The sequence below is a fragment of the Carya illinoinensis genome, chromosome 13 (genome assembly GCF_018687715.1).
Source record: "Carya illinoinensis cultivar Pawnee chromosome 13, C.illinoinensisPawnee_v1, whole genome shotgun sequence".
Lineage (NCBI taxonomy): Eukaryota > Viridiplantae > Streptophyta > Magnoliopsida > Fagales > Juglandaceae > Carya > Carya illinoinensis.
In genome coordinates this window covers 21,942,842-21,959,761 of record NC_056764.1, presented here as the reverse complement: position 1 = coordinate 21,959,761, position 16,920 = coordinate 21,942,842, and the positions used below count along the sequence as shown (strand labels likewise).

The 16,920-nt window shown below is 39.0% G+C and overlaps 1 protein-coding gene across 2 annotated transcripts in view; it reads left to right on the top strand.

Moving 5' to 3' along the window:
- LOC122292847 (structural maintenance of chromosomes protein 3) overlaps positions 1 to 16,920 on the top strand; it is a 36,753-nt gene that overhangs the window by 13,235 nt on the left and 6,598 nt on the right. For both annotated transcript variants that reach the window (XM_043101392.1, XM_043101393.1), the window contains exons 13-22: positions 754 to 898; positions 4,803 to 4,975; positions 5,053 to 5,152; positions 7,607 to 7,743; positions 7,918 to 8,119; positions 15,350 to 15,437; positions 15,515 to 15,664; positions 16,133 to 16,284; positions 16,398 to 16,589; positions 16,733 to 16,916. In XM_043101392.1, coding sequence (XP_042957326.1) covers positions 754 to 898; positions 4,803 to 4,975; positions 5,053 to 5,152; positions 7,607 to 7,743; positions 7,918 to 8,119; positions 15,350 to 15,437; positions 15,515 to 15,664; positions 16,133 to 16,284; positions 16,398 to 16,589; positions 16,733 to 16,916 — 1,523 coding nt within the window. The remainder of the gene's footprint in view (positions 1 to 753; positions 899 to 4,802; positions 4,976 to 5,052; positions 5,153 to 7,606; positions 7,744 to 7,917; positions 8,120 to 15,349; positions 15,438 to 15,514; positions 15,665 to 16,132; positions 16,285 to 16,397; positions 16,590 to 16,732; positions 16,917 to 16,920) is intronic.

Genomic DNA, 16,920 nt, shown 5'->3' with positions numbered 1-16,920 from the left:
AGGCTATGCCATATCAACCCCCTAATGACTTTCGAAGTGCATGTGGAGGAGCAAAGTGGCTCGCAAGGTTGCTGTTTTAGGCTGGCTGGCTTCTCTTGGGGAAATTCTTACAACCGATAATTTGAGAAAGTGTGATCTCATTATTATGGATTGGTGCTTCATGTGTAAAAGGAATGGAGAATCTGTGGATCACTGACTTCTACATTGTGAAGTGGCAAAGGGTCTCTGGGACAAGATTTTTAATATGATTGGTATGGCTTGGGTGATGCCTAGGAGGGCGGTGGATCTTCTGGCTTGTTGGAGAGGAATTCAGGAATAATCGCCATATTGCTGCCATTTGGAAGATGGTTCCCCTATGTTTGATGTGGTGTATTTGGCTTGAGAGGATTGAGTGTTGTTTCGAAGATAGAGAACACTCGCTGGAAGGGATTAGAGATTTTTTCTACCATATGTTATTTCTGAGCATCGGCTATTGTATTGGATGGGACCTGTTTTCATAATTTCTTTGTTGCTTTCACTAGTTCTTAGCTTGTAACTAGGTGTTATCTCTTGTAATACCCCTATCTACTTGGGCTCTTCCTCTTTACGTGGTTTTAATAAATTTATTTTTACCTATAAAAAAAATATTATGCAAATGCATGTGTATTTTGTTTAGGGTGATATTCTTGCTAGAGTGATTGAGCTGTTTGTGTACTTTGCAGAAAACTTGCTACCAGTTGCTAATATCTGTTCCCCATCATAACTGTGCCACAGGATAATGGAGCGAGAAAAGCAGCTTAGCATTCTTTATCAAAAACAAGGCCGTGCTACCCAGTTTGCGAGTAAAGCTGCTCGTGATAAATGGCTTCAAAAGGAAATTGACGATCTTAACCGGGTGCTTTCTTCAAACTTGGCGCAGGTAGGAAATCACAACAATTTGTTTGAGGACATTGCAATATGGTTTTGGATGCAATATAGTGTTGCCTAGATATTCTATCTTGATAACACATTAGGCACTTAAATTTGTTTTGTTTGGTGAAGAACTACCTGGAAAAATACCATAGTAGAGAGGCACTTAAATTTGTTTTGTTTGGGGAAGAGCTACCTGGAAAAATACCATAGTGGAGATGTAAAGTGGAGTTCTAAAAGTTGAGAAGAGGTGTGGAAGAGGAGAAAAACAGGTGGAAATGTGAAAAAGGAGTCAGTTACCATTGACTGTCAGCGTACATGTTTTATACTAGAGTAACTATAACATAAATACAACAATACTCTTAATTTCTAAGAGTAACAAGTTCCTATATAAAATGTGACAGCTCTAACCCTACCCCTCAAGCTGGAGCATACAAATCAAATGCCCAGCTTGTTGGAGAATCACTGAAAGGAGGCATGAGATAATGGTTTGGTGAGAATATCACCCAGCTGATCTTTGGAGCGAATATAGTGAGTCACAATATGTTTCTGCATCAATAAATCTCAAATAAAATGACAACCAACTTTGATGTGGTTAGTACGATCATGTAAAGGATTGTTGGCAATAAAGATTGCAGCTTGATAGTCATAGTGAATCTGCATAGGAGTAGGAACATCAAAACCTAAGTCGCAAAGGAAGGAGCAAACCCATAACATCTTGGAACCAGTATAAGCCATAGCTCTATTATATTCAGCTTGAGCGCTAGAGCAGGCATCAACATTGTGCTTTTTACTATGCCATATAGCAAGTTACCACCAACAAAGGTACAAATAGCCAGAAGTGGACTGTCTATCAGACTGACTTCAAGCCCAATCAGCATCACTAAAACCTGTGATAGAAAATTTAATAGCTGGTTTGCATGACAAACCTCGACCAGCGGCCCCCTTTAGATAATGCAAGATATGACAAACATCATCAAATTGAGGTTGATGGGGAGCATGCATATACTGGCTAACCACTCCAACGACACAAGTAATGTTAGAGCGAGTCACAGTAAAATAAATTAACTCCCCAACCAAGTGTTGGTATCAATTGATATCTATAAACAAAGCACCTTGCTCACCAAGTTCATTAGTAGAGTTCTTAGGAGTATCGTAGGTCAAGTTCCCAAGAGACAAGTCTCAAACAAAAGATCAACAACATATTTTCATTGAGACAGAGATATCCTGAGAAGAATGAGCAACTTCAATCCGAAGAAAATAGCGAAGACCACCCAAGTCCTTGGTATGAAATTGCTTACTAAAATATCATTTCAAATTGATAAATATGTCGTCCACATAAACAATCAAGACAATGATGCCAATGGAAGAGTGTCGAACAAGGACAGAATGGTCAGCATTGGAATGCTATATTCCATAAGTACAATGGCACCGAATCTATCAAACCAGGCACAGGGAGATTGCTTAAAACCTTATGAGGCTTTCCTTAATTGACATACAAGGTGTTCACTACCATCAACAATATATTGAGGGGGTTGATTCATGTACACTTCCTCTTGGAGATCTCCATGAAGGAAGGCATTCTTATATCAAGTTGGTATAAGGGCCAAGAACGACTAATAGCAATTGAAAGTAGATTCCGAACAAAGTTGAGATGGACATTGGGGGAGAAAGTCTCTAGATAATTAATACCATATGTTTGAGTGTACTCTTTTGCAACCAATTGCGCCTTGAGGCGCTCGATAGAACCGTCAGGAAGATATTTAGTGGTATAAACCCAATGACAATGAACTGATTGCTTCCCTAGGAGAAGAGTAGCAAACTCCCAGGCCGATTCTTGTGAAGTGCACTCATTTTCTCATTCATGCATGCTTCCTTCCAGATGAAGCCAAGGCCTACTTATAAATAAGATAAGAGAATGGAGATAAAGTGTGATACTCCATACTAATTGATGAGTTTAGGTGATGTATGAGATCCTACATTGCATGAGAGGGAGAAGTTCTTGCTCTTTATAATGATCTCAATGGGCTCCAATTGTACCATTGACTAATCCTTTAGGAATATGGGCCTACATGTGGCTAGGGCCTATCGTAGTTACAAATGGTATCAAAGCCTATCCAAACTAGAAGTGTGGGACTTGAGTCGTGACACCTACGATGGATTGGCTTGATGAGAATGCAAGGAATTTAAAAGGGGGAGATTGTGGTACTTCATAGTGAGTGATTGGCATAGGTGGTGTATGGGATCCCACATTGTTTGGGAGAGAGGTTCATGCTCTTTATAAGGATCTCAATGGGGCTCCCAATTGTACCATTGACTAATAATTTTGGAATATGGGCCTAGATAGTAGATGTGGCTATGGCCTCCCATGGGTTGTTGCATAGAGGATAGGGCATATGCAAAAAACACAAGCAAGGAGAAATATGATCATATGAAACAAAATGAGCAACAGATGTTGAGTACTAGTATGCTTACGTTGTTGTAAGGCAATGGGTAATTCATTGATATCCAAGGGAGAGGAGAATGGAGCAGGGACCTCTAACAAAAAAGATGTAGTGTTTGGGGTTACAAGAAACACAAACCTATCTTGAGATTATTGATAAACCTGAAACAGAGAATCAGGACAAGAATTTGAGGGTATGGGAGGAGGAGAGGATGGTAAAGGTAACGGAAGAATTGAAGAAGATAATGAAGACTCCCCCTCATGACTAGAGATACGGTCAGAAGACAAACTCTGACCAGATGAGATTTGCCACACATGCAACATTACCTGAATCAGCTAATGTAGCAATGGAAGAAGGAAGTGCAGTGCTTAGGCGCTGAATAAGCTCACTAATTTGAGTGGTGAGTGCATCACGAATCACAAGAATCAAAGCCAGAAGGTATATTCCCAAAAAAAGTAGAAGTAGATTGTGACTAGGAGCTCCATCGATGACTTGATTTACATAATCTGGCTTGCCATACTTCACCCAAGAATATGGCTTAGTATGATTAGTACTACCACCACAATGATCACACTTCTTGTTACCATGTTCACCATGACGGGGACCATGGCCTCTATGGCCACCACAAAAACCCCAAGGTGGCTTTCACAACCACCACTATTTAAAACTAAAGCAGAAGACTCTGAGGAGGTGACAGCCGAGTTTTCCCCAAGTATGGGCACAACAATTGAGAATATGCATTAGCCGCTGTAGGTAAGGTCTGACTAGCAAGAATTTGATCTTTGAACCCATGTAGATTAGTGAATAATCTCTGTAATGAGGCTTCTGGCATCTATTTTTCCATTTGTCTATGAAATGTACGCTTTAGTCTTTTGCTTGGTTTGATAGTATAAACATGTTGTAGTTATCCAAGACCCCAGATCAAGAAGTGAGACTGCTACTTTAAATGTGCAGTGATGCTTGCTATTCTGTTCTATAACTTTTAGTATAATTTTGCATCTATAAATGTATTATGAATTTCTGAAGTAGTTGAATACGGAGAAGTAGTGGAAAGTTGCCATTTTATTTTCTGAGACAAAAGTTGGCCCATTGGTTTGTAGGGTTATTTGCAATTTTTCTATCATGGGAAATTTTCCATTTTCTGTGCAATTGTCTTAAAATTTTGATTACTACATCTTCCTGATTGCTGGTGGTCTGGTTCTTCTGCCTTTTGGTCATTTGGACTATGATAATGATGCTTTTTATTGTTTAGAGAAGCAGAGATCAGACATACGTGATTTATTAGTTTACTTCTCTATACCACCTCCCTTCCAGCTCTCAAATTGTTTCCTATCCTTGTATTTCATTTTCAAGTTCGTTTCTTTCCTAGATTAATTACTGTCATTGAAATATTTTGTAATTTATAGATGACTTTGCAATCATAGATAACTTTAAAATGTTTTATTGTTTTCTCTTTTATTTTGGCTGCAGGAGGAAAAACTTCAGGATGAAATTCATCGGCTTGACAGTGAGTTAAAAGAGCGGGATGTCTACATTGATGCTCGCAAAACTGAAATTGCTGCTGTAGAATCCCTTATCTCTCAGTCGCGTGAAGGGTTTAGTCATTATAAAGTTCAGAGAGACAAGTTGCAAAATGAGCGGAAGTATGGTCTTTTGCTCCTTTGATTTTGATTAAGGCTATTCAAATATTCCGAGATGCTTAAGGTGGTTAATTTTGTAGGAGCTTATGGGGCAAAGAGAGTGAACTTTCTGCAGAAATTGATAAGCTGAGAACAGAAGTTGAGAAGGGAGAAAAGAGCCTTGATCATGCAACTCCTGGTGTGAGTAATTGCAACTTGAGTTGTTTTACTTTCTTGTTTGTGAAACATGGTTGTCAAAATGCCTTGGGAAACCTACATAAAAGTGACACAATCAAAAGTGTACATCTTGGCTCAAATTTTATCTGCACAGTTGCGGTAGCATTGAATGATAAGTCACCATGCATTTTGCAAGTTTAAATTTCTATTTTTGATAAATAAATCTATCAAAAGCACAGATGGCCGCTACCTATGTTCATACGAAGCACACAAGATGAAACACTCAACTAGGGAGAAGAAGAGAAAGAACAAAATTAAAAAAAAAAAAAAAATTCTAGAAAATTACAGAAATGGGAGCTGTTGTGAGGAGCCAACTAACCATACAAGGGATAAAACATATGGATTTTAAGTTTTAATCCTTATCACTGTTCTTTCGCAATATTCACAGGCTTGAGCATTACAATCTTGACAAATTCAACACATTAAGCACAAAAGAATCGTCTTCCAAACTTCTAATTGCAATAACCTCCAAATGGAATTTTCCAACAAGCCATAGTTCCACCACCTGTTGAGGCACGAGCCACTTGATCCCAAACAAACAGAAAATCAATATTAGTAAGTCCCTACTTATGTCACAGTGAAGAAGAAGGCAATCAATTGTTTCACGATCTACAAATATGTACAACACCATTCTGTTATCATGAGTTGTCAAGTGATGTGAAAGTGTTGAAACTTGGATTTTGCACAATTTCAAACTATCAATGAATGATCTAATGAAGGCATGACCCAAGTACTAAGGAAGCATACAAGAGGACACCTAATTAGAAATAGAAAAAGAAATAAGAAAATCATGGAAGCTTAGCACATTAAAATCTATAATAGCTGCCCAAAGGAACAAAGTATTGAAAAAGAAAGTTCTAAGTTCTCAGTTTCCTCTTTTTACAGATTATTAACCTGTCACAGGAGATGTGAATTTCCCTGGAAAAACATTTGGAAAGTGAAAGTTCCTTGCAAGGTTGCTTTTTTCTGTTGAGTGGTTTCCTTAGGCAAAGTGTTGACTACTGAAAATCTTAGAAGGGGAGGTATGTTCATGCTGATTGGTGTGTTATGTGTAAGAAGGATGGGGAATCTGTAAATCACCTCTTTCTTCATTGTGAAGTGGCTAGGTTCTTGTGGATTGAGGTTTTGAATCGGGCTGGTTTTCTTTGGGTAATGCCCAAGGAAGTGATGGATTTATTGGTAGGGTGGAAAGGTTTGAAGGGTAGTAAGAATGCTGTTCATGTTTGGAAGATTATTCATTCTTGTCTCATGTGGTGTCTATGGCTTGAAAGGAATGGGAGATGCTTCGAAGACAAAGAACGATCATTGGGAGATCTTGGGGATTTCTTCTTTAGTACTGATAAAGTTTTTGTAATGGAAGACCTTTTCCAGTTTCTGTTTTAGTTTTCCTTTTGTTCTTGGAAAGTAGTAGGTATTTCCTTTGTATACATCCTGTGTACTTGGGCTTATGCCTCTTTCTTGGGAATAAAATCTTTTATTACTTATATAAAAAAAAGCTCCTCTATCAGCCACTCTTGATCTGCAAAATTTGTACCATTCATTTCCCTTCAAATGCACCACACTAGACAACTATCCTCTTCTACTGTGTTTCAATTTGTGGGCTGCTATATTACGCTCTCCCATTGGCAAAGAGATTTACAATTATTCTCGGCATTGCCCAAGCCAGTCCAATTAGAGTAAAAAGATCATTCCACTAGGTATTGCAATCTCACAATGGAGTAAAAGATTTTGTACATAATCCACGCTCTTTCTGCACACATATGGCATCACTATGTCATGTGATAGACTTTTCCTTAGCCACCACTGAAAGGCCAGATAGAAAACCTCCATCAACTGCAGCTGATGAAATTTTGCTGAGAGCCTCTCTGATAAAAACAAAAAGTTAGAACGACAATGGATCTCCGTCTCGAACCACATGAAATAATCTGTTGGCAATAGATAGCATTACAATGGCAGTTGACTTCAAATAGTTGAAACAAGATCCATAAAGTTGACTATGATTCCAATTGGATAAAGGTTGACAAGAGTGATCTTAGCCTTTATCCTAAAATATAATGAAATATAAATTTGTCATCTGCTTCTCAATTTTGAAAGTGATAGATTATCATAATTAAGAAAGTGACAAATAATGCCAGAGTTCCTGTAATGCTTATACTTCAGATATCATAAATTATACACAATAAGTGATGAAGGCTTTTGAGTTAATTTGTCTAATTATTTTGTAATTTTCTACAGAATGTTAATTTGTGTAATTATGTAGTAATTATGTTTTTTTTTTAATTATTCTCTCTCTCTCTCTCTCTCTCTCTCATTTGACTCTTCCAAGCGGTTAGATGAATAACTTGGAACAAAGTTCTTCATTAAGGCGGTGTTGTATCTACTCAATTGGTTTTTCAATTACACTGTATCAATGCACAGGATGTGAGGAGAGGGCTGAAAACAGTTAAATATATCTGCAAAGAGTATGACATTCGTGGGGTGTTTGGTCCAATTATTGAGTTGCTTGATTGTGATGAAAGGTTTTTCACTGCGGTTGAAGTTACTGCTGGAAACAGGTATATGCAATCTTTGGTTGTTTGTTTGTTTGTTTTTATTTCTGGCCTTTTCTTTCTTGGAGCTGCATGTACCGTAATATGCAGTTGGGCACCTAATCTAGCTAGTGGTGTCATGAGCTTCTGTTTTATTCCATGTTTGATTTATTTATTTTTACATATTTGTTGTCTCTACAGCTTATTTCACGTGGTGGTCGAAAATGATGAAATATCAACGAAGATAATTAAGCACCTTAATTCATTGAAAGGGGGACGAGTTACTTTTATACCTCTGAACAGGGTGAGGGCTCCTCATGTATCTTATCCACAGAGTTCTGATGTGGTTCCGCTGTTGAAGAAATTGAAGTTTTCTTCCAATTATACTCCAGCATTTGCACAGGTTAACATTTGCATACTTATAGACTTTGGCTACACATGGTGTATGATGCTATTTCTGAGTACACCCACGTGTATGTATACACAAGTGAAATGGAGATTGTAAAAGGAATATAATATATATTTAGTGTTTATATATCTATCAGATGTAGGAGTGCAAATATGTAGTTAAATCTTTGTATATGATGTTTATCTTTTTTTTTTTTTTATTATTTAATATTATCTGGTCCAAAGCTTCTTTCTATATCACATTCCTAATATTCATAGTCACTTGAAATCCAAGAGCCATCATGCTTTAGAAGGGGATGGGGAACTATTTCTAGCCGCACTAGATTCAAGGTGGGTGGTAGCTCTCAGACTAAATTTTGGTAAGACTTATGGTGTGGAGACAGGACATTCATGGAAGCTTTCCCAATAGTATATGTTAGAATATATTGTCTATTGTCTATAATGTGTTTGTATAGGGGTATATGTGTCTCTTGCTTTTAGGGTATATATATATGCTTGTGTGTACACTGTGGAAATAAGAAAGAGAGTAATATTTTCTCCCCATTTTCGTCTTCATGGTATCAGAGCCGATTCTCATGAATCCGAGCTCTGTATGGGTTGAGAGTATTTTTCAAGTGTAGCTCGTGTGGTGTTTGTGCTCGCCGGCGTGTTTCCGTGTGGTTTCCGTGTGGTGTTTGTGCTCGCCGGCGCCGTGTAGTGGTTGAAGCATTTTCCGGCCACTTTCCGTCATCATCTCGGGTCGTCGACACCAGGGTTGAACTCGCCGGCAGCTTCTGTGGGTACCGAGGTGGTTGTCGTCGTCTCCAGCCGCCGGAAGGGGTCACCGTCGCCGAGATCCAACTCTGTTTGGTTGCAGGTAAGCTCGTATTCCAGTTCTGGAGTAGGAATAACCCTGAACCTGTATAAGGTTTTATTCCGGGTTGGAATAAAAAGCGTTTGGTAACACGGATAGCGTAAACCTATCCTAGGTTAGGATAGGCTTATCCGAGATATACCCAAACAAGCCAGGCCTGGATTCGACCCGGTTCTGACCCGTTCCGACTTGAGACCGACCCGGATCCGAACCGGGACAGGTCCATATCGGCCGAGACAAAGCCGATCCGAGACAGAGCCGATTCCGGCCGATACAAAGCCGATTTCGGCTGAAACATTCCGGTTTCGGCCGATACAGAGCCGATTTCGGCCGAAACAGTTCGGTTCCGGCCACTTTCAGGCCGATACATACTCGTTCCAAACCGGTACAACCCTTTTTTGACCGGTTCCGACTTATTTCACCCGATACAGATCCGAGATTTGGGGTTTTAATCTGTTTCTAAGTGAAATATCTGTTTCTAAGTGGATTGTTGTGATATATTGGTATCTTTTCCATGGCAAATAAATTTGAGTCAATGTCACTTGCACCAAATATCAGTATGCCTATGACTTCGGTGAAGTTAAATGGAAAGAATTACATGTTGTGGTCAAGATCCGTTGAAATTTTTTTGAAAGGCAAGGGTCTTCGTCGTACTCATCTGATTGATCCTATTCCTGCTTCGACTAGTCCTACATTTGCTCAATGGGAGCAGGAAGATGCTCAAATATTATCCCTGATGTTGACTAGTATTGAACCTAGTATATGTTCAAGTTTAATACATTTTGACACTGCTCAAGAGGTGTGGGGGCATCTTAAACAGATGTATTCAGGTGCTGGAAACATAACTCGTATTTATGAGTTGTGTAAACAATTCTTCGTGTTGGAACATAATGCTTTGGGCCTGGAAGAATATTATTCTCAAGTGATGGGCATATGTGAAGAACTCAAAATGTATCAACCCGTCACTTCTGATGTTCCAAGTATGCTAAAACAACGAGAAGATTTTAATATTGTTCGCTTTCTTGTTGGCTTAAAACCGGAATATGAGTCATTGCGTTCTCAGATTTTGGCAAGTCCACAGCTTCCGTCATTTCCTGATGTATTCTCTCGACTTCAACGAGCTACATTATCTTCTGATCAGAGTAACGAGAGATCTGCTTTAACTGCTTCCTATGTTGCTCCTGCTGGACGTGGAGGTCAGAGTGGAAGAGGTGCACGTGGGGGTGCACGTGGGGGAAGAGATAATCGCACTCGAGGTCGTGAATTTCGTAAGTGCACCCATTGTGGTCGCACTAACCACTCAGTGGATTATTGTTGGGATCTACATGGTAGACCATCTGGGTCTGCTAATCAAGCCACTGTTCAAGATGATCCACAGTCAACGAGCTCCAACAGATCTTCAGAGATGATTAGTATATCAAAGGATGAGTATGAGCGGTTTTTGGGTCACACAGGGGCTTCATCTTCCATAGCTACTCTTACCCACTCAGGTATAGCATCTGCATGTCTTGTCTCACCCACTCAAGGTCCATGGATCATTGATTCAGGAGCTAACGAACATTTGACCGGTTTGTCTTCTGTCCTGTCTAAGTTAAATACTGTACCATCTGTAAAAAGTGTCACCCTTGCTAATGGTTCTCTTGCTAAAGTTACAGGCATGGGATCCACTAAACTCACTGATTCCATATCCTTGTCATCTGTGCTACATGCTCCGAGTTTTCCTTTTAGTTTGTTGTCTATTAGTAGGATTACTCAAAGTCTACAATGTTCAGTGACTTTTTATCCCTCTTCATGTGTTTTTCAGGATCTCAAGACGGGGAACAAGATTGGTACGGGGCATGAAGCTGGTGGTCTGTATTATCTTGATGTTCAACAGTCACCCACTCGAGCTCTTACAACCCCCTCATCATCTGCTTTTGAATGGCACTGTCGCCTGGGTCATCCCTCACTTTCTCTTTTGAAGTGTCAAATTAAGAACTTGGGGAGTGTGTCTCCCTTTTCTTGTGAAGCGTGTCAACTTAGTAAACACCATCGTGTGTCTTTTGTTCCTCGTGTTGATAAACGTGCATCGAGTCCTTTTGAATTGGTTCACTCTGATATATGGGGACCAATCAACATTGAATCAAACAAGTTTCAATATTTTGTTACATTTGTTGATGACTACTCTCGTGTGACATGGTTGTTTTTGATAAAGGCCAGATCTGAACTTCTTTCTATATTTCAAATGTTCTGGAAACAAATTAAAACTCAGTTTAATAAAAAAGTTCAGATTTTGCGTTCTGATAATGGTAGGGAATATCTATCTGGTGCCTTTGCTACTTACCTAAGTGACAAAGGAATTGTTCATCAAACATCATGTTCATATACACCCCAACAGAATGGGGTGGCAGAACGCAAAAATCGGCATTTGTTAGATGTAACCCGAGCACTATTGCTACATATGCATGTTCCTAAACGGTTTTGGAGTGATGGTGTTCTTACTGCTTGTCATCTTATTAATCGTATGCCATCATCTGTTCTTAATGGTTCATCTCCCTTCTCCGTCTTGTTTCCGTCATCTTCACCTTTTTCTCTTCCACCAAAAATCTTTGGATGTGTTTGCTTTGTTCATAACCTTGATCCAGGCTTTGATAAACTTGACCCCCGTTCTACCAAGTGTCTCTTTGTTGGTTATTCTCGGACTCAAAAAGGATATCGCTGCTATAGTCCTACTCTTAGACGCTATTTCACAAGTGCTGATGTTACCTTCTTTGAGTCCATACCTTTTTTTTCAAATACATCTTCGAGTGTTGAGTGTGACCCTCTACCATTACCTACTCTTACATTATCTCCCTCACAACCGCAGGTTTACTCACGTCGCTTGCGGCCGCCAGCTCCCATGCCCCAACCAGTCGTGCCTCCATCTTCAGATCTTGAGTTGCCCAGTACTTCAGACTCTACCTATTGCTCTTCGCAAAGGTAGTCGTTCTTGTGTTACTCAACATCCTATTAGTCAATTTGTTTCATATCATGCCTTATCCCCTTCATTCTCATGTTTTACATCTCAAGTTTCAAAACTCTCTATTCCTAAGACACTTCAGGATGCATTATCTGATCCGGGATGGAGGACAGCTATGGAAAGTGAAATGGATGCTCTTCATCATAATGGCACATGGGATCTTGTTTCACTACCACCTAGTAAACAACCTGTTGGCTGTAAATGGGTATACACTATCAAATTTCATCCTAATGGTTCTGTGGAACGTCTGAAAGCCCGCCTGGTTGCAAAGGGCTATACTCAAACCTATGGCATTGACTACGAAGAGACATTCTCTCCAGTTGCCAAAATCTCTTCTGTCCGCGTGCTAATCTCTCTTGCTGCTAATTTAGACTGGCCCTTATTTCAGCTGGATGTAAAAAATGCATTCCTCCATGGTTACTTGCATGAGGAAGTTTATATGGAGCAACCACTTGGGTTTGTTGCTCAGGGGGAGTATCGAGGTACTGTATGCAGGTTGAAAAAGGCATTATACGGCTTGAAACAATCTCCTCGAGCATGGTTTGGAAGGTTCTCTGATGCTGTATTGAACTTTGGCCTTCACAGATGCCAAACAGACCACTCGGTATTTCACTTGCATAGTGATGCAGGTCACATTTTGTTGGTTGTATATGTGGATGATATTGTAATTACTGGGAGTGAGACTGCTGGAATTATTAGACTAAAGCAATTTTTACATGATCAGTTTCAGACGAAAGACTTGGGCAAGCTTAGATATTTCCTTGGAATTGAAGTCAGTAGATCTAAAGAGGGCATCAACCTATCTCAGAGGAAATATGTACTCGATCTGTTAGAAGAAACCGGCATGTTGGGTGCACGACCTATTGACACCCCTATGGATCCCAATCGTAAATTCTTGAAAGAAGAAGGGGAGCTGTTTAGAGATCCAAGTATGTATCAAAGACTTGTTGGGAAATTGAACTATCTTACCATCACTAGACCAGACATCTCTTATGCAGTGAGTGTACTGAGTCAGTTTTTACAAACGCCTAGGATCTCACATTGGGATGCTGTAGTTCATATTCTTCGTTATCTCAAGCGAGCACCTGGTCTTGGAATACTATATCGACCAAATGGACATCTTAGAGTTGAAGCATTTTCAGATGCTGATTGGGCAGGATCTCTTTCAGATAGAAGATCTACTACTGGATATTGTACCTTTGTAGGAGGTAACTTGGTTACATGGAAGAGTAAGAAACAAACAGTAGTAGCTCGTTCTAGTGCGGAAGCGGAATACAGGGCAATGGCACATACTACTAGTGAGCTGACATGGTTACAACACTTTCTTCAAGAGATTGGGTTTCCAGCTCCTATCCCTCTCCAACTATTTTGTGATAATCAAGCTGCACTGCATATTGCCTCTAACCCGGTATTTCATGAGAGGACTAAACATATAGAGATTGATTGTCACTTCATTCGAGATAAGATACTAAGTGGTGACATTGCTACGCCTTTTGTGAAGTCCGCAGATCAACTCGCAGATGTGTTTACTAAATCCTTGTGTTGGAGTCGATTAAAACCTATTTGTTTCAAACTGGGTTTATATGATGTATATGCCCCAGCTTGAGGGGGAGTGTTAGAATATATTGTCTATTGTCTATAATGTGTTTGTATAGGGGTATATGTGTCTCTTGCTTTTAGGGTATATATATATGCTTGTGTGTACACTGTGGAAATAAGAAAGAGAGTAATATTTTCTCCCCATTTTCGTCTTCAGTATATAATTTAGCAACAATGCAACAGGCTTTATGAGTCAAATTGTTGGATTCTTCCAATGGGTCCCCTCTTTGGAATATTAGTTTCTTCAGAGCAACTCGTGACTGGGAAGTGGAAGTTTTAAAGATTTTTTGAACTCTTATGATCTACTAGATCATGTTTTGGAGGTGTAGGTAAGATCCTCTGGACCCCTTCTATGAAAGGGAAGTTTACTGCCCCTTCAAGCTATCAGGTTCTTATTTCTCTGGATAGTAACCTTTCTCCATGGAAGAATATTTGGCAGATCGAAGCACCTCTAAAAGCAGCTTTTTTGGGGTTGGACAGCTGCGTTAGGATAATCCTCACTATGGACAACTTAAGGAACACCATATCATTGTGGTTGATTTGTGCAGAATGAGTGGAGAATCTGTAGACCTTCTCTTACTCCATTGTGAGGTTGCTAGAACCTTGTGAACTTCCTTGGTAGAGTTGGGTTGTCTTTGCTAATTGGAGAGGGTTATATTGCAGTCCCGAAATTGCTACAGTTTTGAAGGTGTCTCCTATGTGCTTAGTGTGGTGTATTTGGTGGGAAAGAAATGATTGAAATTTTGAAGACCACGAGCAGATGATGGATGAGCTTAAAACCTTCGTCATCAATACTTTCTTTCTTTGGGCGTCTGTTACAGATTTTAATGGGCTGAGTCTTCATGATTTACATTCCTGTGAAAGAGTATTTGGAAGACAAAGGTTCCCCTAAAGGCAGCCTCTTTCATATGGACAGCTTCCTTGGGAAATATCTTCACTTTAGACAACTTAAGGAAATGCTGAGTCATTATCATGGATTGGTGTTGCATGTGCAAAAAGAGTGGGGAGTCCATTGATCATCTACTACTTCACTTTGAGATTGCCAAAACCTTATGGAATGAAATCTTTGCTAAGGGGGTTTGGCTTGGGTGATGCTGAGAAGGGTGCTCTTGGGGCAATTCACATATTGCAACAATATGGAATATGGTTCCTATATGCCTATGCTGGTGTGTTTGGAGGGAGAGGAATGACTGAAGCTTTGAAGATTGTGAGCAGTCAGTGGATGAGCTTAGAACTTCCCTTTTTATTACTTTATTCCATTGGACGATCATAATTGATTTTAATGGCATGAACTTTCATGAATTTCTTGTATCGCTAGATTATCATGCATAGGTGATGCTCTTGTATATGCCTATCATGATTATCAATAAATTTTTGTTTACCGATAAAAAAAAAAAAATGATTTCCTTCTATCTTTTTTTGTCGCTAATTAGGAATTTCTCATGTATATACAATGCATCTTGACAGTTTTCAGTTATAAAGAGAGATTTATCATTTATGATTATTGCATACACTTTTGGCTGAAATGTACATTGAAAGATGATGGTCTATGGTAACAGTTTTGTGTATGATCATTATCATTATAATAAGATTAAATAATTGAGAAGTTTTAATTTCTTTGTATCATTCGATAGAGTTCACTAAAAGGGTAAGTTTTTTAAGTACATTAGAATTGTTTGCTGGATAGCTTCTCTCACTGGTTCGAAAGCAGTACATGTGAGTAACATATGCAGATATATGTGGATGTATTTTGACCTTGCTTTTTTTTCACCTAGGTTTTTGCTAGGACAGTGATTTGCCGAGACTTGGATGTGGCCACCAGGGTTGCTCGTAGTGAAGGTCTGGACTGCATAACTTTGGAAGGTTAGTTAAGAAATGCTCTGTAAAAATTGTTGCCCAAACTTTGGTCAGTCTTTACAATTTAATTAATCCTATAACAGGTGATCAAGTCAGCAAGAAAGGTGGTATGACTGGTGGATTTTATGATCACAGACGCTCAAAATTGAAGTTTATGAATATAGTTGTGCAAAATAAAAAATCTATCAACGTGAAGGAAAGGGAGCTGGAAGAAGTCAGAAATATGCTTCAAGATATCCTTCTAGCATATACTTCTTCTTATTTTTAGCTGCTTTGATTTTATTCTTTCTTTTTCTTGTCTTCAATTTAATGCATGTTGCTATTATTACTCCATTTAACTTTCTATGAGTTACAATGCATTATTATGTCATGGCCTATATTCTTCTTGTGATTAAACCATAATCGGTTGAATTCTTAATGATGATGGTTGAATGCCTGTTACGTTTATAAGGAGTGGCAAGTTTCCATAAAGTTGAAGAAGAATATTAATGGAGGTTATTGTGTGTAATTTATTTATTTATATTTTTCTGCAGACATCTTATTCATAAAATATTGCTGCAAAAATTAAAGCTGTCAAATTGTAATGGTTAAAATCAGTTGGAAATCTGACTATCAGTAGATGATATTCCCAATGTTGGTGTTCTTCATGATTGTGATAATTTCCTATCTTCTATGCTTTGTTTTTGCTTAGTTAATCTTACAGATAGATCAAAAGATTACAGAACTTGTTTCTGAGCAGCAGAAGACTGATGCCAAGCGTTCTCATGACAAGTCAGAATTAGAACAGCTTAAGCAGGACATTACTAATGCCAGTAAGCAGAAACAGTTGATTTCTAAAGCTCTTGAAAATAAGGTATTTAAGACCTTTCGATTGCTTATCTGCCTTGCATTGTTTGGCACTTAATGTTTTTCCTTACATAATTTTCAGTTTGCTTTACTCAGCAGATTCCTGTAAATATTTTGTAGGAGAAGTCGCTTGCAGATGTCCGAACTCAGATTGATCAGCTTAGAGCTAGTATGGCAATGAAACGGGCTGAAATGGGCACAGAGCTTATTGATCACTTGACGCCTGAAGAAAAAGATCTTTTATCACGACTGAACCCTGAAATTGCAGATCTTAAGGAGAAGCTTATTGCCTGCAAGACAGACCGTCTTGAGGTTAGCAAAATGCATATTAATGATTTCTTATTTATTTATTTTTTCTTTTTGTTCTTTCCTTGATTGGTGGGCAGCTTTACTGGTGTCAACATGGAGCATGAATTTTGATTTAAGTCACCATCTATGTGCATTTGTATTAATAGACTGAATCGAGAAAGGCAGAGCTTGAGACTAATCTAACGACTAACCTTAAGAGGCGGAAGCAAGAGTTGGAGGCTATAATATCGTCTGCAGAAACTGAGACTTTGCTTGGCGAAGCTGAATTGAAGAGGCAGGAGTTAAGTGATGCTAAACTATTGGTCGAAGATGCCACGCAGCAGCTTAAAAGTGA